The sequence below is a fragment of the Delphinapterus leucas genome, chromosome 2 (genome assembly GCF_059928025.1).
Source record: "Delphinapterus leucas isolate spDelLeu-1000000601 "Yukka" chromosome 2, BTC_Dleu_Yukka2, whole genome shotgun sequence".
Classification (NCBI taxonomy): domain Eukaryota; kingdom Metazoa; phylum Chordata; class Mammalia; order Artiodactyla; family Monodontidae; genus Delphinapterus; species Delphinapterus leucas.
The window spans coordinates 12,537,516-12,561,028 of NC_143130.1; the positions used below are offsets into that span (position 1 = coordinate 12,537,516).

The 23,513-nt window shown below is 40.1% G+C and overlaps 1 protein-coding gene across 1 annotated transcript in view; it reads right to left on the minus strand.

The window, feature by feature from the left end:
* Window positions 1-23,513, minus strand: part of ARMC3 (armadillo repeat containing 3) — an 86,654-nt gene that overhangs the window by 53,251 nt on the left and 9,890 nt on the right. Inside the window, exons 3-7 of the mRNA XM_089906218.1 lie at window positions 22,704-22,829; window positions 10,853-10,921; window positions 10,432-10,607; window positions 7,865-8,059; window positions 5,301-5,484 (exon numbers count right to left, since the gene is read on the minus strand). Of these exons, the coding sequence (XP_089762344.1) occupies window positions 5,301-5,484; window positions 7,865-8,059; window positions 10,432-10,607; window positions 10,853-10,921; window positions 22,704-22,829 (750 nt within the window). The remainder of the gene's footprint in view (window positions 1-5,300; window positions 5,485-7,864; window positions 8,060-10,431; window positions 10,608-10,852; window positions 10,922-22,703; window positions 22,830-23,513) is intronic.

Here is a 23,513-nt window from a genome sequence, read left to right on the forward strand (position 1 = left end):
AACATAGCACAGTTCTGTTTGAAAACAAAGTTATGACTCTGAGTACATACCATGATATTAACCCCACTATAAAACACTAAATTAAAACCAAAACCAAAGTATTTTTAATGTTCTTTTTGTTCCCGATGTTCCTCTATTTAGTTTGATTTTTTAATAAATGACAATCTCATCACTATACAAAAGCAAATACTGCATTGAATTAAATTAGAACATTAAACAATTTTTGTTTTGTGTTCTACAGTTAATTCTAAATAAATTACTATTTATTAAAAGCATGTACTATAAAAAATATATATTAAACCGAACTCAGTTTTAATGCTATAACAGAACCAGAGACAAGTTGGAAAAGAAGCAACTTACAAACAATTCCTTTCTAATTTATTTACAGTTCCTAAGAAAATTTTGTCATAGGTTTGGTTCTCATTAATTAACCTTTATAAAGTCAATGTAAATGATTAAAATGGAAGAATGTGTGATATGTGCTCTTAGGATGTTGATATACAAGAGAAGAATATTTTGTTAGAATAAAGATCTCTGCAAAAAATGCTGATACTACCTTAGATTACATCAACATGTGGAAATAATTCACTACTTGTACATATTTTAATTAACTTTTTTTCCCAGAGATATCTTCAGAAATTATAGCAACTAGGTTTCCACTTTTATTGATTTTTGTCTTCTTTCAACAATGATTTTTAAAAATTACCTTTTTCACAGAAGCGGTATCACGGTCAGATGTCACCACCTTTGCAAATACTGTTTTGGCCTTTGTTCCTCTGATACACAGATGTATGCCGGAGCAATCTGGCCATCACTGGCACAAGCTAAGTCACTAACACTTCTGTTCATTCGTCTTAAAGCAATCATGAACCATGTCCTATAATCCTATCATTTTAATCCCTGCTCGTTTCATTTAAAACTGGAATTCAGTCAGGCCATAACTGTTTCATTAACAAGCTGCGATTAATACTTAAATCTCAAGTATATGGCCCCTAAAATGTTTTAAAATATATGTAGTCCTTATTAGTTTTCTCTGAATAAACAAGATCTCAAACTTCTCCAGAATCTCTGACTTAAAATCCTCAGATTTATAATTAAGACTTCCAAGATGGGCTTCCCTGGTGGCGCAGTGGTTGAGAGTGCGCCTGCTGGTGCAGGGGACACGGGTTCGTGCCCCGGTCCGGGAAGATCCCACATGCTGCGGAGCTGCTGTGCCCGTGAGCCATGGCCGCTGAGCTTGCGCGTCCGGAGCCTGTGCTCCGCAACGGGAGAGGCCACAACAGTGAGAGGCCCGCGTACCGCAAAAAAAAAAAAAAAGACTTCCGAGATGATGCTCAATCAACTTCACTAAACAGAACACTCTGAGTGGATTCTATCAAGAAAATCGACCAAAAGAATTAATTTGAAAAGACTAACTTTGGAGTATGTGATGGTTACAATAAACAGTGTATACACAATTATTGGAACAATTTTTAAAAACTAATTTAAATACTGTGGGCAATTAGTTTCTCAACCCTGCTGGGAGTGTGCTCAAAATCCAGCTGTGTTCACCAAACCTCAAAAGTGCTGACTGCAGCGTGGCTATAATGGATTTAAAAGATGAATTAACATATTAACCAAGTACCTTCATTGAATTGCTACACTGAGAAGTATTTACGTGTTAATTACACAGAAAGTAAAGATGGCAAGGTAATTATGCTACTAATAGAATAATGTCCTTTAAAAATAACATTTGTTCAGTATCACTAAATTTAAAAGCATGAGGTTTTGTATCTGAAAATAAATCTGTATGTAATGATGCTTTTCTTTACCCATTCTCAGAAGTTGCTAGTGGGCCACCTGTGCTCCTGCTGAGATGTTAATGCAGTTCATAAACCTCATGGCAACATGGTAGTTAACACCTTCCTCCTCCTGGTGCCAGGTCAAAGGCATTCTAATTTAGGGGTGCATATTAAAACTTTACTCAGCAAACAAAACTTAAAGAGTGTATATTATGTGGTTTTGTTTCAACTGTGTTTTTGACATGCAATGACAATGCTAACCCTAATCCTAGCCTACAAAAAACTTTTATGATGATGGAAAGTAAAAAGAGAATGTTATAAATGAATATGGAACAGTATAAGGAGCAACATTTGTAAAAACCTACTTATGAATGGAGTTAAGAAAATATAAACTGGACTACATCAAAGTTTAAAATGTCTGTGCATCAAAAGACACAATCAATAGAGTTAAAAAGGCAACCCACAGAATGGGAGAAAATATTTGCAAGTCATATATCGGATAAGGAGTTAATATCTAGAAAATATAAAAACTCCTACAATTCAATAACAAAAAAATTTTAAACCCAGTTTAAAAATGGGCAAAGGATTTGAATAGGCATTTCTCCAAAGAAGATTTTTTAAATGGCTATTTAGCACATGAAAAAGATGCTCAACATCACTAACCATGAAGGAAATGCAAATCAAAACACAAAGAGATACCACTTCACACCCATTAGGATGGCTACTATTAAAAAAAAGAGAAAAAGACAGAATATACCAAGTGTTGGCAAGAATGTGGAGAAATTGGAACCCTTGTGCCCTGTTGATGGGAATGTAAAATGGTGTAGCTGCTATGGAAAACAGTATGGCAGTTCCTCAAATTAGTAAACGTAGAATTACCGTATGATTCAGCAATTCCAATTCTGGATATATACCCTAAAGAATTGGAAGCGGGGGCCCAAGGAGATATTTGTACATCTGTGTTCATAGCAGCATTATTCACTGTACCCAAAAGGTGGAAGCAATCCAGGTGTCTATTAGCAGATGAAAGGATCAACAAATGTGATATAATTATACAATGGCATACTTTTCAGAGTTGAAAAGGAAGGACATCCTGACACATGCTACAACATGAATGAACCTTGAGGACATTATGTTCAGTGAAATAAGCCAATCACAAAAGGACAAATATTGTATGATTCCACTTATATAAGTACTTGTAGTCAAACTCACAGAGACAGAAAGAATGGTTTCCAAGGACTGCAGGGAGGGAGAAGGGGGGAGTTATTTATTCATGGGTACAGAAGGTTAGGCTTGTGAGACGAAGAGGCCTGCAGCTGGATGGTGGTGATGGTAGCACAACAACATGAATGCATTTAATACCACTGAACTGTACGCTTAGAAATGGTGAAGTCGGTGAATTTTATACTATGTGTATTTTACAATTTTTCAAAAAAGAACAGACCTCATCTTCTTCCCTTCAATCAAAACCTGCCCTTCTTCTTGAGTTCCCCATTTCTGTGAGTGGCACCATTCTACGTCCGGCTGTCCAAGCCAGAAGGCCTTGTCCTTGGCATTACCTTCTTCTTTCCCCAACCCACAGAGTCATTCAACAAACCCATATGGACCCTCAAGCACCGTGCTGCTGGGTCTCCTTGCAGACGCCTCTGAGTCCATCACGACCACCTCGGCTCTGCTTCAGGACCCCCCTCCTCTCACCTCGATCACCGCAGCAGTCCCCTTCCTGGTCTTCCTGCAACTGGTCCTGTGCATGTCTAATCTCTTCTCCACTTTGCAGCAAGAGTGCTCTTTCTCTAAAAAGTGAAAATCTGTAGGGTTCCCTCCCCTCTCTAAGTCACTTGAGGAGTGCTTTGTTGCCACAAAAATAAAGTCCAAAGCCCTTAAACTTGGCTCGTGATGCCCATTAGCATGTGGCGCCTCATTACTTCTCCGGCCTGGACTCTCAGTTTTCTGCTGCACTCTATTCACTGGCCATTCTGAAAACTTTCAGCTCTGGAACTCACCACGCTCTGTCCCTCTCTGGCCACTACACACTGTCCCTTCTCCTCAGAGCACTGCTGAGCCCCCCCGACCCACCAGGACCTTCTTTGCCCAGCCAGTTTCCCTCATCTCCTCTAGGTCCGAGCCTGTAAATCACCTGTTCCAGGAAGGCTTGTCTGACCCAAGTCTGCGTTAGGTGGAACCTCCTGGGGGATCCTGTTCCCCCATCATCAGGCACGTTTAACACGGCATCGCGACTGCCTGCTTACTTGCCTGCCCTGGGTTTGTTGATACAAACTGGGGGCTTAATAAACATTAATAAATGGATTCATAAACAGATCCAGATAGGCTGTAGCTTACTCACAGACACATCCCTAGGTCACTGCAGTGCCAGTAGCGTAATTAGTAGTAGAACTAGAGTGCAAGAGCTCTCCATCCCGTGCTCTTTTCACTACTGTATCGCATGATGGGTAATAAACTCACGAAACTTGTATCACAAGAGGGGCCGAAACCCAAAGAGAAGTTGAGATACGTAAAAGTTTTAGGTTTGACATTGCTCATGTCTTTCCATTGCCCTCTCATCTGGTCTCAAATAACTAAGAAGGCCTGGGATAGATGGAGAACAGAACTGACCAGGTAATGACAACGCCTAAGTTCCTTTTGGGAGAATTCTGACTTAAGCAATTTTGTCAAAATTAATTTTACAGGCTGTCTTTAGATTTGGCCTGTATGATGTAACTCACGAGGCCCCTCTCTATTGACTTAGTACTGGGAGGTGAAATTTGGCATACTGCATTAAAACTTTGAAGAAATCCAGTATGGGTTGAAAAGGAAATGTTTCCCATAATATAGACATATATACAGATGTGAGTATATATGTTTAGAATATAAATCACTTAAAGTAGTCAAAGCTGTCATCATTTATAAGAGGGGTGATGTGGAAGGGGGAAAATAAAATCACATCTTTTATTAAATAAAATACTCCAAATATACATAAATTGAAACTATAATTTTATCTTCAGTGCTCATGATGTAATTAATCTCCCATATTTTACAGATTTATGTCAACATAGCTTGCCAGTGACATGAAAATTGTATTTTGTGTATAGTATGAGCATATTATTTTTCACAGCTATATAACATGGAACAGCTAGACTCCAGCTGCAACTCGAAATTACTGTATAGATATCATTCCAAATGTGGATTTATTGAAATGATGTTTTCGGGATTACAGAGAGTGCATACATTCTGTAAAATTTCAAAATCAGGAGAAATAAAAGCTTAAAACTTAATTTAGGAATGAACTGTTTAAAAATAGGTTATAATTAAATCATATTGAGTTTATTAAATCCTGGACAAAGCAATCTCTACTTTTACTTACTAGCATTGAGATGAATTTTGATCTTAAATAGTAAGTATAGCACTATCCTCAAATGACCATCTAAAAGCAGACAAATGCTGTAGCATTTGTTAGTACTAATTGAAATCAAGACTACAGGAGGAAATAGGTATGCTTAGTTTATACAAAATGAGACATACGATCATAAGCGGCTTTAGTAATTGCTCTTGCTGCATTCTTTTGAATATCAGGAATTGTAGAGTTTTCTGCAAATGATAGGAGCTTCTTAAGACCCCCTGTCTGCTGAATCATCACCATGGTATCCATATCTTCAAGGCAATTGGCCAACACGGAAAGCGCTTCTATATGAAGGTCACTCAATTCCTAATGATAAAAGCAAACACAACTTTAGAAAATTGTAATAAAAGCAATCCACACTTTCCAAATTTTATTACAAGAGGGACTCAGATCAGTCAGAACATAATGTAATTAATTTTGTTGTGACAGAGGCCCAAGGAAACAGTTCTGTTTATTAATGTGACATCTCTCTCCCTGACCATTAGTCCCATCTCTTCTCATTTCCCCTATTCCAAAATGTTTTACAGATAAAAAATAGTTGCTGGAAACTTCCAGTAATGGTATCCAAGTGATGTTGCTCAAACAGCCTTCCACCGACAAGTTTAAAATCTAAAGAAAATATTTTTTGAAAAAGCAGACAGAAGCTGAAAGAAAGTATATTCCTTAAAATCTCCAATTGGTAGAGGGAGGTATTGTGAGTGTGTGGCTTTCTTGCCTGAGGAATCTCCAGAATCCCCATAGCAGTGGAAAACTGAAGCCTTTTCTGAACAGTTAGAAATTTAAGGTAGAAATCACAGTAAAGATGCTCCACTGCCATGGTATTCTACACAGCAGTGGTTCTGATCAAGAAACTCACTTCACAGCAAAAGAAATGCAGCAGTGGGCAGATGGTCACAGAAATCACTGGCCTTCCCATGTTCCCTACCATCCTGAAGCAGCTGGCTTGATAGAATGGCCTATGCAAGACACAGTGACAGCGCTAGCTAAGTGGCAATAACTTGCAGGGCTATATATTCTCTGGAACAGCATCCAATATATGTTGCTGTTACTCCCAGGAACCAAGGAATGGATATGGGAGTGGCACCACTCACTATTACCCATGGCAATTCAGTAGCAAAAATTTTGTTTCCTGTACCTGTAACCTTATGCTCTGCTGATCTAGAAATCTTAGATCCAAAGGGAGGGATACTTCCACCAGGAGACACAACAATGAGTCCACAGAACTAAAAGCTAAGACTGCCACCTGGCCTCTTTGGGAGCCTCATGGTTCTGAATCAACAGGCAAAGAAGAGAGTTACTGTGCTGATTGGGGTGATTGAGCCCACCTATCCAAGGGAAATTGGACTGCTACTCCACAACAGAGGTGAGGAAGACTATGCCTGGAATACAGGGGGTCCCTTATGGCATTTCTTAGTAATACCGTACCCTGTGATTAAGGTTGATGGAAAACTATAATGACCCAATCTGGGTACCACTACTAATGGTCCAGGCTCTTCAGGAATGAAGGTTTGGGTCACCACATCGAGTAAAGAATCAAGATGGGGCTTCCCTGGTGGTGCAGTGGTTGAGAGTCCACCTGCCGATGCAGGGGACACGGGTTTGTGCCCCGGTCTGGGAAGATCCCACATGCCGGGCTCCTGCGCGTCCGGAGCCTGTGCTCCGCAATGGGAGAGGCCACAACAGTGAGAGGCCCGTGTACCGCAAAAAAAAAAAAAAAAAAAAAAAGAATCAAGATGACCTGAGGTGCTTGCTGAGGGCAAGCAGAATATGGAATGGGTATCTGAAGAAGGTAGTTATAAATACCAACTACAACCATGTGATCAGTTACAGAAAAGAGGACTATAATTGTCATGAGTATTGCTTCCTTATTTTGTTAGGAATGTGCGTGTGTGTGTGTGTGTATGAAATATCCTTTTCTTCTCTCTCTTATCCCCTCAGGCAACATGAGATGTACTGCCTTTACAATATGGTATTTAAGTATGGTTAATTTTACATCTTATTATGGGATGTCAAGGAGAAGAGGAAACATCATCCAAGGACTTTGCATCCTCCTGTGGGGAAGGGGACAGTGTGTGTTTTGTTGTACACAGGACAGCTGGACCATGTTAAGTGGAAGTATGATCTTGTTTTTGTCTTTATTTGGAGATTAATGATTTAGGAGCTGTGTACGGATGCCAGATTGACTAGTGATGGTTAATATTTATGTTTTAACTTGGCTAGCCCACAGTATCCAGATATTTAGTTAAACATTATTCTAGATGTTTCTGTGAAGGCATTTTTTAGGTGAAATTAATATTTAAATCAGTAGACTGAGTAAAGCAGGTTACCCTCCATCATGTGTGGTAAATGACTCTTCTTGCATTACCCTAGGGAAAACTGGGGCAGACAAAAGTTAAAAGACTAATTCTAGGTGTTTCAAGAAAACATAAGATCACAAACAAAAATTTAAAAATCTTAAATCAGAAGATTTTAAAAAATTAAATTATTTTAGAATGCCCTCTACCAATTGTCTGATTTAATTGTGCTGGTAAAGTATGTAGCAATAAGCAAATTAGTCCATTCTACTTAGCATCATGCTTAAATATAATAAAATTTCATTTAAAAAATATTCTATAATTTGTATTTTATAACAACACTTAGGAGAGATACATCTCCTCATAGAGAGTTGAATGAATGTTACAGGTACCTTAGTTTCTAGGATCTTAATAAGGTGGTCCACTCCTTGACTGTGTCTTAGCATTGCCCAGCACTCCTTATCATTTGTAATAACATCTAAGGTTTTGAGAGCCAACAACTGAATAATTGGATATTCTGACTTCAAGAGATCTAATACAGGAGGGATTGCATTTAGTTCTTGAAGTGTCGCTTGGCACTGAAAATCCTGCCAGGAAATATAAATGTTCAAATAAGTGGTTTTTAAAGCAAAATACAGTCTTAAGAATGGAGAGATTCTATTTTCTAACAAAGAACATTATGAGTTATAATGTTCCCATCTTTTATTCTGGATTTGCTTCCAAAATAACTCACAAACAAACATAAGCAAACCCTGGATTGACAACACCAAAATATTCATTTTAACTATACAGACCTTGTCAATAATAGGAAATAGGCATGATCTATGACTTCTCAGCAGCTACTGTTTTTTTATTATACAGCAAATTCCTCTTACTACAAACAGCATCACAATAAAATCTATGCATAATGAAATTCTTTTCACACGCTATACCCTGTTTCAAATAGTAGTCGATAAAATGAAATGACGGTATCAATTCCTTATTATTGTCATTCAGATGGATGGTTTATAAAATGCTAATCTGCATGCAGTGCTGTTGGCAGGACCTGTGCGTGCAAATTTACATCAGGTTTAGTTCTGACACATAACCTTAATTTAAGACATTTACAAGAGCAAGGGGTCATTAGAGTCCAGACAAGTCTGGACTGCATGGTGTGCCTGTAATCCTGGGTGAGTGGTGGAGGGAGGGTCGTTGGGGTGAGCGACAGAGAAAACAAAGCAAAAAAGTCATGAAAAGCCCCCAAACTCTGACTACTAAATCATGACATTTTAAATCAAAACAGGGTAAACTTAAAATAGAATTAAAGACAGAAAAGACCCCACTTCCAGTTTATCTTCCCTCTATCCTTCAACTGGCCTCTCATAGTCAGCTTCCTTCAGACATAAAAACTGTAGGTTGCTGCTTGCTATGGGTTGAATTGTACCCCCCCAAAATATCTTGAAGTCCTACTCCTCAGTACCTCAAAATGTGACCTTATTTGGAAATGGGATCGTTGCAGATGTAATTAGTTAAGCTAAGGTCATGGGGGAGTAGGGTGGGTAATTATTGGTGTCCGTATAAGATTGGTGTCTTTATAACAGGAGGCGAGAGAGCTGACAGAGGGAGAGATTGCAGTGATGAGGCTGCAAACCAGGGACCACCAAGGATTCACCGCCACCACCAGAAGCTGGGAAGAGGTAAGGGAGGATTCTACCCAGAGTCCCAGACGGAGCATGGCCCTGATGACACCTTGATGTCAGAAGTCCAGCCTCCAGAACCGTGAGGGAATAGGTTCCTGTTGTTTTAGCCAGTTTGTTGTACTTTGTTACAGCAGCCTTAGGAAATGAATACACTGTTATTAGCTAGTCCTTCTGTTATGAAGAATAGTGGAGGTAAGTCTTTTCATTTCCACTTGATAGAAAATATAGAGAAATAGACTTAATGAGGAATCTTGGCATGAAACACACAGACACGTTTGCAGGATTATTTAGGCCTATAGGATGAAGTAAAGTCACCAGAGAAGGGGTATGGCTGTACTTGCTCTTCAGGAAGAGGAAAGGTAACACCAGTGGGTGCCCAGCTACGTGGCAAGGACATGCCAGGGCCAGGGTTGCATGCTTTGGGTGCCTTTTGGCATGAGTGCCTTTGTCCTCTTTTTCTATATATTTTGTCTAGATACTTTGCTTCTCAATGAAACGTCCTTCACCTTTGCTTCCATATCTCTTCTTTCACATTCTCTTGACGGCTATTTAAAATGGTGTCTTGTACTTCCAGTTGATCTAAAGCTTATCAAACGTGTGTGGGAATTGTTCAGGAACCTGAACAGGAAAAGAAGCAGAGAAGGCTGTCCAAAGTGGCAGCAAGCTGACCTGCTGGGGGTGTGAGGGTGTGTGTGCTGGGTTGGGGATTGGAGGGGAGGGGCCAGAGGACAGGACAGGTTGTGGGCGGAGGGTGGGTAGGGTGTTTCTTCCATTATGAAGGAAAGCATCACAGTGAGGTAGCATCTTGCAACTGTGAATGATGAGTTCTGTTCAGCAAAACTCAACTTTTCACCAACAAAGAAGCTGAATCCAAAATCTTGGTACATTGCGAAAGGCAGATGATACCAACCAATTGGATCACCAAGATTAGATCAACAGTTTACTGCCTAGGTCAAAACTAGTTCAACACTAATATTAGATTTCCTGTTTTGGAAGAAATAGTACTTACCTAGTATAATCCTGCCTTAATTTGCAAGCCCATTCTATTCTTTTAAAATGCCCTTTTATGGGGGACAATTACTTACAAAACGTGAAAACTGAAAGGTATCGACTCTAAACTTCCATTATTTTTCCTCTGAATGATAACTACTAAATAGTACTGAGAAGGAGTGATTTTAATTAAAACTGGACCTTTTTTTAAAGCTTTGTCCTTTTTTTAATGGGAAAATAAATTCTATAACCAGCTTTTGTCAAAACTCATTGTTAGAAATTAATCTCACCTGGACCAAGTTGTAAATGCACTGGATAGAATTCTTCTTCACGTCCGGGTCTGGGCTGCTTAGCAGTCTGATGAGAGGCTCTAATCCACCTTGTTCAAATATTTGCACTTTGCTGGTATACTCTGCAGACATGTTTGCTAGGCAAAGACTAGCAAACTCATGGATAACTACTTCCTCTGTGTATCAAAAACAAATAACACAAGTATGTAAAGGCTTATTCAACCATTATGTTAAACCACGCTGTGAAAACCAAAGCTCCACAGATCTTACCTTGGTTGGAGCCCATCTTAGTTTGAGAGAGTTTAATGACAATACAGAATTGGTGTTTCATAAACTATTTTCAATCGGTACTTTAATCAGGTGCGAAAAATAAATCATTCCCCATTTTTGAAACATTGATAGATGGAGGATGCAGAGTTACCTTCTGCGGCCAGCCGAGCAATCACAGAATTCATGACATCTAACTCCCTTAACAATTTTTTGACATCATCTACAAAAGAAGAAACAGAATATTAATGTTTATTAATTATAATAATAATGGCAGTGTCTGTGGAATAGTTCCTTATGAGATAGGTTCTATTATTACCTAATTTTACAGATAAGGAAATTGAGGTTCACAATCACACAGCAAGTAAGAGGTGGGGACGGGTTTCACACCCAGGTCTGTCTGACCCCAGACAGACTATAGCCCATGTTGCTTGATTGCTCAGCTGTACAACCTTCCAAAACACTAGAAAAGATAACCATAAATGCACGAAAGTGCCTAGAACACCATCAGTAAAGTTGAGTTACTGTGCCCTGCACTTGCTTATGATATAACAGTAATTCTTTTTGTTTTGTTTTGTTGGGAGGATATTTTTAAATTTAGATTTTAATAAAACTAGTATAAAATGCAAATAAGAATTATCCTCAGCCTTTTCCCATAAATACATCTTGTATATGTTCCATTTGCTTATCAGAAATGCCAAAGATGCTTAAAGATAAGTATATTAATTTTTTAAAGTTCACTTTTGTATTATTTACAGGAGCCTAATTAAAGCTAGACAATTATGCCCCTGCTTCTTTCTTGCCATCCTTAACCCCCTTTTTCTGAGAAATAAGGCATAGCTGCTACTTCAGTTTTGCAATTTCTCTTCTTGGTCGATTATCTCTTCTGTAAGCCAAAATTAGTGTTACCAGAAGTTTGGAAAAATTCACTTTGCAGCAGCTGAAGCAGATGGTCTCGGGAATTAACCGCTGGATACGTTTGCCTTTTCTTGGACACCTTTTCCTGTGTGATTCAGGGATGTGGCTGTTCCTCAACCTGTCAAAACTTCTTTCTCTCTGTTCTGTTCAAAATGGCTCAAACAGGGCTAGCGAACTTGCAGCTAGCTGTATATGCACATGGATAGGCTTTCAGCACAAAAGAATAATTGAGTTTTGGGGAAGTGTAGGACTTCATATTTTACAGTCGAAACTCCTCTGAAAAACGCATTACCTCCACAGGTCTAGAAATAATAGCCATGGCATAATAGTCAGATCCTTCCAAGTGTCCTGGTAAACTAGGCAGAGGTGCCCCCTCTGGAAAAGCATGCTGTCATTCTCTTCTCACTCTTATGAGTCCAGTCTGTGTTGTTTGCAATGATTTTTTGGAAGGTTGTACCAAAGTTCCCTATTTTTACATGCTAGAAGAAAAGCATTTCTGGGCTTTTAGATCTCCAAATACATTCTCCACTTAGTATACAAAATAATCTTCCATCTACTTCAAAGTTTCTGCTACAACGCTGACCATGAGGTCAGGAAGATTCTGGCCCTGTGTACTCTCTGCTCCTTGTGTTTCCCTGCAGGAAGCATCTGCTCCCACAGGGAGAGGGCCCCTTGCTGCATCTGTATGTGCCACCACCCCCTTGCTGTGCCCAAACAAGTTAAAATTTTTCATCAGAGGATTCTCTGGGCCACGAAATTCCTTTCTACATATGAATTTAGCCCAGGTCTGTTCAACAACAGATCTAGGAGGTTTATCCACTACACCACTTTCTTAAGGCTCAATGGATCATTCAGATTCAATGGCAGCTCTTGTAAATTGGTGGCATAGCTGATTAACTTGTTATTCAACTTTCTGACACCAGATTGTTCAAATAGTCCTTCTGTTCTTGAGGTTAAATCAGCAGAAATAATGGGTAAGCTGCTACTTCTGTCACATTAAATATAATATTGATCTCTGTCCCCTTCTTTCTCAGCAGAGAACTCTCAGATATGGCAACTTGGACTTGTGGTTGGGCCACATGAACACGTTCTAGGCAAGCAGTGGGACACCTACAATTCTAGCTTGGTTCAGAACTGCCAGCACCTTCCTTCCCGGAGTATCTTCATGCCATCTGGGTTTTTTTTTTTTTCAGTCATCAATTTTATACACATCACTGTATACATGTCAATCCAAATCGCCCAATTCATCACACCACCATCCCCACCGACCCACCGCTTTCCCCCCTTGGTGACCATACGTTTGTTCTCTACATCTGTGTCTCAACTTCTGCCCTGCAAACCGGTTCGTATGTACCATTTTTCTAGGTTCCACATATATGCATTAATATATGATAATTGTTTTTCTCTTTCTGACTTAACTTCAATCTGTATGACAGTATCTAGATCCATCCACGTCTCAACAAATGACCCAATTTCATTCCTTTTTATGGCTGAGTAATATTCCATTGTATATATGTACCACATCTTCTTTATCCAGTTGTCTGTCGATGGGCATTTAGGTTGCTTCCATGACCTGGCTATTGTAAATAGTGCTTCAGTGAACATTGGGGTGCATGTGTCTTTTTGGATTATGGTTTTCTCTGGGTATATGACGAGTAGTGAGATTGCTGGATCATATGGTAATTCAATTTTTAGTTTTTTAAGGAACCTCCATACTGTTCTTCATAATGGCTGTATCAATTTACATTCCCACCAACAGTGCAAGAGGGTTCCCTTTTCTCCACACCCTCTCCAGCATTTGTTGTTTGTAGATTTTCTGATGATGCCCATTCTAACTGGTGTGAGGTGATAACTCATTGTAGTTTTGATCTGCATTTCTCTAATAATTAGTGATGTTGAGCAGCTTTTCATGTGCTTCTTGGCCATCTGTAGGTCTTCTTTGGAGAAATGTCTATTTAGGTCTTCTGCCCATTTTTGGATTGGGTTGTTTGTTTTTTTAATATTGAGCTGCATGAGCTGTTAATATATTTTTGAGATTAATCCTTTGTCTGTTGATTTGTTTGCAAATATTTTCTCCCATTCTGAGGGTTGTCTTTTCGTCTTGTTTATGGTTCCCTTTGCTATGCAAAAGCTTTGAAGTTTCATTAGGTCCCTTTTGTTTATTTTTGTTTTTATTTCCATGACTCTAGGAGGTGGATCAAAAAAGATATTGCTGGGCTTCCCTGGTGGCGCAGTGGTTGAGAGTCCGCCTGCCGATGCAGGGGACACGGGTTCGTGCCCCGGTCCGGGAAGATCCCACATGCCATGGAGCGGCTGGGCCCATGAGCCATGGCCGCTGAGCCTGCGCATCCAGAGGCTGTGCTCCGCAATGGGAGAGGCCACAACAGTGAGAGGCCCGCGTACCACAAAAAAAAAATAAAGATCTTGCTGTGATTTATGTCAAAGAGTGTTCTTCCTATGTTTTCCTCTAAGAGTTTTATAGTGTCTGGTCTTACATCTAGGTCTCCAATCCATTTTGAGTTTATTTTTGTGTATGGTGTTAGGCAGTGTTCTAATTTCATTCTTTTACATGTAGCTGTCCAGTTTTGCCAGCGCCACTTATTGAAGAGACTGTCTTTTCTCCATTGTATATCCTTGCCTCCTTTGTCATAGATTAGTTGACCATAGGTGTGTGGGTTTATCTCTGGGATTTCTATCTTGTTCCATTGATCTATATTTCTGTTTTTGTGCCAGTACCATATTGACTTGATCACTGTAGCTTTGTAGTATAGTCTGAAGTCAGGGAGTCTGGTTCCTCCAGCTCCGTTTTTTTCCCTCAAGACTTGTTTGGCTATTCGGGGTCTTTGGTGTCCCATAAAAATTTTAAGATTTTTTTGTCTGTAATTTTTTTTTTTTTTGTAGTATCTTTGTCTGGTTTTGGTATCAGGGTGATGGTGGCCTCATAGAATGAGTTTGGGAGTGTTCCTTCCTCTGCAATTTTTTGGAAGAGTTTGAGAAGGGTGGGTGCTAGCTCTTCTCTAAATGTTTGATAGAATTCACCTGTGAAGCCAGCTGGTCCTGGACTTTTGTTTGTTGGAAGATTTTTGATCACAGTTTCAATTTCATTACTTGTGATTGGTCTGCTCATATTTTCTATTTCTTCCTGGTTCAGTCTTGGAAGGTTATACATTTTAAGAATTTGTCCATTTCTTCCAGGTTGTCCATTTTATTGGCATAGAGTTGCCTGTAGTAGTCTCTTAGGATGCTTTGTTTTCTGCAGTGTCTGTTGTAACTTCTCGTTTTTCATTTCTAATTTTATTGATGTGAGTCCTCTCCCTCTTTTTCTTGATGAGTCTGGCTAATGGTTTATCAATTTTATTTATCTTCTCAAAGAACCAGCTTTTAGTTTTATTGATCTTTGCTATTGTTTTCATTGTTTCTATTTTATTTATTTCTGCTCTGATCTTTATGATTCCTTTCTTTCTGCTAACTGTGGGTTTCGTTTGTTCTTCTTTCTCTAGTTCCTTTAGGTGTAAGTTTAGATTGTTTATTTTAGATTTTTCTTGTTTCTTGAGGTTGGCTTGTATTGCTATAAACTTCCCTCTTAGAACTGCTTTTGCTGCATCCCATAGGTTTTGGATCATCGTGTTTTCATTGTCATTTGTCTGTAGGTATTTTTTGATTCCCTCTTTGATTTCTTCAGTGATCTCTTGGTTATTTAGTAACGTATTGTTTAGCCTCCATGTGTTTGTGTTTTTTATGTTTTTTTCCCTGTAATTCATTTTCATAGCGTTGTGGTCAGAAAAGATGCTTGATATGATATCAATTTTCTTAAATTAACTGAGGCTTGATATGTGACCCAAGATGTGATCTATCCTGGAGAATGTTCTGTACACACTTGAGAAGAAAGTGTAATCTGCTGTTTTTGGATGGAATGTCCTATAAATATCAATTAAATCTATCTGGTCTATTGTGTCATTTAAAGCTCCTGTTTCCTTATTTTTTTTTCATTTTGGATGATCTGTCTGTTGGTGTAAGTGAGGTGTTGAAGTTCCCCACTATTATTGTGTTACTGTCGATTTCCTCTTTTATAGCTGTTAGCAGTTGCCTTATGTATTGAGGTGCTCCTGTGTTGGGTGCATATATATTTATAATTGCTATATCTTCTTCTTGGATTGATCCCTTAATCATTATGTAGTGTCCTTCCTTGTCTCTTGTAACATTCTTTATTTTCAAGTCTATTTTATCTGAAATGAGTATTGCTACTCCAGCTTTCTTTTGATTTCCATTTGCATGGAATATCTTTTTCCATCCTCTCACTTTCAGTCTGTATGTGTCTCTAGGTCTGAAGTGGGTCTCTTGTAGACAGCATATATATGGGACTTGTTTTTGTATCCATTCAGCAAGCCTGTGTCTTTTGGTTGGAGCATTTAATCCATTCACGTTTAAGGTAATTATAGGTATGTATGTTCCTATGACCATATTCTTAATCGTTTTGGGTTTGTTTTTGTAGGTCCTTTTCTTCTCTTGTGTTTCCCACTTAGAGAAGTTCCTTTAGCATTTGTTGTAGAGATGGTTTGGTGGTGCTGAATTCTCTTAGCTTTTGCTTGTCTGTAAAGGTTTTGATTTCTCTATGGATTCTGAATGAGATTGTTGACGGTAGAGTAATCTTGGTTGTAGGTTCTTCCCTTTCATCACTTTAAGTATATCATGCCACTCCCTTCTGGCTTGTAGAGTTTCTGCTGAGAAATCAGCTGTTAACCTGATGGGAGTTTCCTTGTATGCTATTTGTCATTTTTCTCTTGCTGCTTTCAATAATTTTTCTTTGTCTTTAATTTTTGCCAATTTGATTCATGTCTCGGCATGTTTCTCCTTGGGTGTATCCTGTATGGGACTCGCTGCGCTTCCTGGACTTGGGTGGCTATTTCCCTTCCCCTGTTAGGGAAGTTTTCGACTATAATCTCTTCCAATATTTTCTTGGGTCCTTTCTCTCTCTCTTCTCCTTCTGGGACCCCTACAATGGGAATGTTGTTGCATTTAATGTTGTCCCAGAGGTCTTTTAGGCTGTCTTCATCTCTTTTCATTCTTTTTTCTTTATTGTGTTCCACATCAGTGCATTCCACCATTCTGTCTTCTGGGTCACTTATCTGTTCTTCTGACTCAGTTATTCTGCTATTGATTCCTTCTAGTGTAGTTTTCATTTCAGTTATTGTATTGTTCATCTCTGTTTGTTCTTTAATTCCTCTAGGTCTGTGTTAAACATTTCTTGCATCTTCTCGATCTTTGCCTCCATTCTTTTTCCGAGGTCCTGGATCATGTTCACTATCATTATTCTGAATTCTTTTTCTGGAAGGTTGCCTATCTCCACTTCATTTAGTTGTTTTTCTGGGGTTTTATCCTGTTCCTTCATCTGGTACATAGCCCTCTGCCTTTTCATCTTGTCTATCTTTCTGTGAATGTGGTTTTTGTTCCACAGCTTCAGGATTGTAGTTCCCATGCCATCTGTTTTAAGTGCATTCCTTTTTTAAAAAAGTTATTTTATTGAAGTATAGTTGACTTACAATGTTATGTTCATTTCTGCTGCACAGCAAAGTGATTCAGTTACACAAATATATACGTATTTTTTTCCATTATGGTTTATTACAAGATATTGAATACAGTTCCCTGTGCTATACAGTTGGACCTTGTTGTTTAGCCATTCTATACATAATAGTCTGCGTCTGCTAATCCCAAACTCTCAATCCATCCCTCTCCCACCCCCATCCCCCTTGGCAACCACAAGACTGTTCTCTATGTCTGGGAGTGTGTTTCTGTTTCATAGATAAGTTCATTTGTGTCATATTTTAGATTCCTCATGTAAGTGGAGTCATATGATATTTGTCTTTCTCTTTCTGAATTACTTCCCTTAGTATGAAATCTCTAAGACTCCACACAAAAAACTACTAGAATTAAGCGATAAGTGAATTCAGCAAGGTAGCAGGATACAAGATTAACATACAGAAATTGTTGCATTTCTTTACACGAAGAATGAAATACTAGAAAAGGAATCTAAAAAAAAAATCGCATCCAAAAAATAAAGTACTTAGGAATAAACTTGACCAAGGAAGTGAAAGACTTATATGCTGAGAACTATAAAACACTAATAAAAGAAACTGAAGATGATTCAAAGAAATGGAGAGACCTCCCTGGTCGCTCAGTGGTTAATAATCCTCCTGCCAATGCAGGGGACACGGGTTCGATCCCTGCTCCGGGAAGATCCCACATGCCGTGGAGCAGCTAAGCCCGTGTGCCACAACTGTTGAGCCTGCATGCCACAACTACTGATGCCCATGCTCCTAGAGCCCATGCTTCACAACAAGAGAAGCCACTGCAACGAGAAAAGCCTGTGCACAACGAAGAGTAGCCCCTGCTTGCCGCAACTAGAGAGAAAGCCTGCGTGCAGCAATGATGACCCCCCAAAATAAATAAAATAAATAAATTTTAAAAAAAGAAATGGGGCTTCCCTGGTGGCGCAGTGGTTGAGGGTCCGCCTGCTGATGCAGGGGACGCGGGTTCGTGCCCCGGTCCAGGAAGATCCCACATGCTGCGAAGCGGCAGGGCCCATGAGCCATGGCTGCTGGGCCTGCACGTCCGGAGCCTGTGCTCTGCAATGGGAGAGGCCACAACAGTGAGAGGCCCGTGTACCGCAAAAAAAAAAAAAAAAAAAAAAAGGAAAGATATCCCATGCTCTTGGATTCTTATTTACAATTTTTTTGTTGCATAATATTGACCACCTAATTTACTCTTGATCTTGTATACTCTTGTACATCAACCTTTTCCTAAGATGGCAAGCTCTTCAGATTGCCTTAATCAGGCGTTTCCAACCCCCAGGCCACAGAACGGTACTGATCCGTGGCCTGTTAGGAACTGGGCTGCACAGCAGGAGGTGAGAGGAGGGTGAGTGAAGCTTCATCTGTATTTACAGCCGCTCCCCATCATTCACATTTCCGCCTGAGCTCTGCCTCCTGACAGCATTATGGTGAGTTGTATAATTATTTCATTATATATTACAATGTAATAATAATAGAAATAAAGTACACAATAAATGTAATGCACTTGAATCATCCCAAAACCATCCCCTGACCTCCCCGCCAGACCCCCAACCTGGTCTGTGGAAAAACTGTCTTCCACGAAACCGGTCCCTGGTGCCAAAAAGGTTGGGGACTGCTGCCTTAAGTAATGTAATATCTGGGCTTCCAAGGCTACTTCTCCTCACGAGGATCCTAATGAACTCTCTCTTTAGCTGAACCCTCTTCATTAAGTGAGTCTCTGTTGTATGGCCTCATTGAACTAAATACAAACTGGAAGGTGAAAGAAGATAGCAGCTTCTGTTTTTTTTTTTTTTTTTGCGGTACACGGGCCTCTCACTGTTGAGAGGGCCCAGCCGCTCCACGACATGTGGGATCCTCCCGGACCGGGACATGAACCCGTGTCCCCTGCATCGGCAGGCGGACTCTCAACCACTGCGCCACCAGGGAAGCCCCAGCAGCTCCTGTTTGATAAAAAGGTTTAACAAAGTAATTTAAATTCCTATCTTGAATGACCCAGGCATGGCACAAACACATAGCTCAATCACTCTAGAAAAAAAAAAAATTTATTTGCAACTGCAAAAGGGAAAAGATGGTTCTCATAGCAATCCTTTAGCACCTGGAATGTTGGAACATTCTGTTGGTTCATCCACTATGAGCATAGTGGTGGAAAACCATATGAAAATACAAATTTCTGAAGAAGCATCAGTTATTTTAAGACTGTCCAAAGATGATGATTTAACCATGCAGGTTCAGAGGTGCATTTATTTACATACTAGTCTGGAAACATGACTTTGCATTTAGGTCAAAAGACTTGTTGCTTATTTATTTATTTATTTATTTTCAGTATGCGGGCCTCTCACTGTTGTGGCCTCTCCCGTTGCGGGGCACAGGCTCCGGACGCGCAGGCTCAGCGGCCATAGCTCGTGGGCCTAGCCGCTCCGCGGCATGTGGGATCTTCCCGGACCGGGGCACGAACCCGTGTCCCCTGCATCGGCAGGCGGACCCTCAACCACTGCGCCACCAGGGAAGCCCCTTGTTGCTTATTTTTTATTCCAGGTTTCCTTGGACATGTATAAAAAGTGAAGCACTAGCTACTGTATTGGCTCTCTTACCAAAAAAGGAGCTCTGCAAGCAGTTGAAGATGCCATGTGTTTTATCCATGTCATCAGATAGTTCAAATAGAGAATCAGGTAAGTTAATCCCAATAATGGTTTGATTTTTTTCACCCACTTCACAGAATCAAAAGAAGGTCCTTATAAGTTCATGCAGTATACTTGAGACCCAGGCACTCAGTGGAGACCTTGAAGACCGCAAAGCTCTTTCCATGGTTAAGCTTTGCAGTTGCAGACTGCACTGGTTCTAGAGCTGGTTACAGCCCAGCCAGCCAGCTTACAGACTGTGGTTTGACAGGTCTAAGGGAGCCATCTCATTTAGCACCCAAATGTAACAGTATTCTTTACATTTGGGGGCCACAGACTCCTTTAGAAACTCATGAAATTCAACTTAAAAACCTACTTAGAAAAATTTGCAAACAAATTGTAGGGTTTCACAGATGATAAACTCGTATATATTAGAAGATGAAAATACAAAATAAAATGAATAACAGAAATTAACATAAAAAGGGAAAAAATCACAGAGACCTAGATATTAAATTGAAAATACAAATGTAAACAGGAAATTATAACTCTCCTTTCTAAATCATTTAGAAGGAGAGTCTGACTTAGCATGGACACTAATGTTAAGGATCGTAAAAGATACAGTGAACAGAACGTCTACTGAACTATGAGTCAGAGAGTAAAGTTGTAATTTAGCTCTCATCTCAGTTCTGCTACTAGCCACCTGCATGACTTTGGGCAAGGAACCCAATCCTTCGAGGGATCTTTCTTATGTTTAAGGAGTTGGGGCTTCCCTGGTGGCGCAGTGGTTGAGAGTCCGCCTGCCGATGCAGGGGACATGGGTTCGTGCCCCGGTCTGGGAAGATCCTACATGCCGCGGAGCGTCTGGGCCCCCCGTGAGCCATGGCCGCTGAGCCTGCGCGTCCGGAGCCTGTGCTCCACAATGGGAGAGGCCACAACAGTGAGAGGCCCGCGTACCGCAAAAAAAAAAAAAAAAAAGGAGTTTGACTTCCCTGGTGGTGCAGTGGTTAAGAATCCACCTGCCCATGCTGGGGACACGGGTTCGAGCCCTGGTCTGGGAAGATCCCACATGCCGCAGAGCAACCAAGCCCGGTCGCCACCACTACTGAGCCTGCGCTCCAGAGCCTGCGAGCCACAACTACTGAGCCCGCATGCCACAACTACTGAAGCCCGTGCGCCTAGAGCCCGTGCTCTGCAACAAGAGAAGCCACCGCAATGAGAAGCATGCGCACCGCAACAAAGAATAGCCCACGCTCGCCACAACTAGAGAAAGCCTGCGTGCAGCAACGAAGGCCCAACACAGCCAAAAATAAATAAATTAAAATAAATAAAATAAAATAAGGAGTTGCACATGGGGTGTTACAAAGCACCTTTGGTTTTCAAACTCTGTGGTATGCATGCAGAATAAAACGGAACAAATTTAAATATTTTCCCTGTTTTGGTTATAAATAATTCTATATGGCACATTCAATATGGCAGAATTAGTCTACAGACAACCCCAGAGACAGATTTATGAAGGCCCCACAATACGAATGATTACTACTTTATTTTAACTTCTCTGTGCCTCAGTCACCTCATATGTAAAGGAAATAATAGCACCAACCTCATTAAGCGATTTAATATATAAATACTATGTACGACAGTGCCTGGCACATTGCAAGTACTTTGTAAGTGTTGACTAATGTTATTGTAATCTACATTGGTGGAATATCCACTGCCCACTGACTGTCCTCATCCTGCTGTCGTTCCCGGAAATACTCCCAGAGCCCCCGCCTTGTAGCACAGCCACTGCTAGAGCCCCTGGAGTTTCCAGAAACCCTTCCACTAACTGCAAAGTGCCCCCGCCAACCCCATAACACCGCAGGTACTGTTCACGTGGTCTCCGCAGCTGAGGCTGTGATGGCACAGATGCCAGAGAAGGCTCTCCTTCCCCTCCCTCCCCCTTCCTCCACTCATAACTGTCTCTGAAGACACCAAGGCCACAGTCCCTGCTGGACACCATGGAATGATGGGCCCCCATTGCATCACAGAGGGTCCAGGGTATGTGAGCTGGGACAGTGCAGGAAGCTGAAGGAGGAATCTGTGCTTGTGTGTTTGCTGAGACCATGGTAAAAAGGAGAAGGTAGGATGATTTTAGCCACGTGCCATGATAGAGACATGTTTATTCCTATGAGCCCAAGTTTCATGACAGAATTCAGTCTCCACCAAGAAAGTCATTTTTTATTATAAATAACAAGGTTTTGTTGTCCAACTCGAAAATCTACCACCATAACATGAAAATGCCTTACAAACGGAAAACACGTCCTGTTCACTAGTCAGGGACTGCCTGTATTGCATGGTTTTAGTCAAACTGATATTCTAATAGAAGTGACAGCATATTTTAAGTAATACTGTTACTCCACCATATTAAATATGTGAAAATAGTAAAGCAAGTAATAGGTCTGATTTAAGGAGTAAATACATATCTAAATTTATGTTTGGCAAAATATAGCTTGCAGCTTCAAAAAATAAGTGTATCAAAACTTTTTACTCTGGACTTGTTACAATGAAATACACATGAAGTGTAACTTACACAGGCAGACATTCAAATTACATTATCCTAACTCAAGAAAAAAACTATTTTAATTTTAAGAGACAATGATTGTTCTAACTTGTAAGACTGGAATATACTACATCACCAACTCTGAGAGTTTTTCCATGGATATATGTGCACATATTTTTATATTTAAAAATATCACTTAAAATATGAAATCATACGTTTGTTGCACATTACACTTATTTAACTTTCTTGTTGACATTAAAGTCAGCTTAAATAAAATTAAAACGAGTCCCTTAAGGTTAAATTTAAAAGTATAATGCATCATGTGAGATTATTTGATGAGTTTTAAAAGCAGATACTTACTATTAGAAGCCAGAATTCCAAATATCATAGTAGCGTTTCTTCTCACAATTTTGTCTTCGTGGTTGAGCAGCTTAGTTAACGGTTCCACAGCTCCAAGTTCAAGGAGGGTTGCTTTATTTTCTTCACCTGACGTCACAGGTAAAATAAAATCAGACATGGATAGCAATCTCATCAAAGTTCTTCTTTGTGCCATTCCAATATCTTATTTGTCTTTCACATTCCTCTGCTTCCACACGTATTTCTCTCAGAATAAACCTTAGAGCTCAGGTATCCTGGACTTGCTGCTCTCCCTGGACTTGCTACTCTCCCTTCCCTGGATGTTTACAAAGCTGGCTTCCTCATTTGGTTGTTAGCTCACACTGAACCTCCTGAGGGGTCTCTTCTGATCACCCTACCTAATGTCATCACTACATCCCAGTCTTTCTGATATCTCTTTATGCTGCTTTATTTCCTTCATACCACTCAACGATCTCCGTGCATTGTTCGCTTACACCCCTGTTACTTAACTTTCTATGAAGACAGATACCCTTTCTGTTCTATTATAACGTCGTGCCTAACACAGTGCCAGGCATGTAATGGAAACTCAATAATACTTACTTGCATAATTAATTATAAAAATTAACACACAGAGTCCCCTCTTCAAATTCAAGTGTGGTGGAGTTTAGGGTGCTCATTTTTCACCCAGTGGGTTTGCCTGCAGCCAGCATGGAGGCACACACACAAAGCAGAGCCACCGGGGTTACTGGGATTCCTTAGCTGTGGCAAGAAGCCCCAGAACCAGAAGGTCAGTGAAGGCCAGCATCTGGCCTA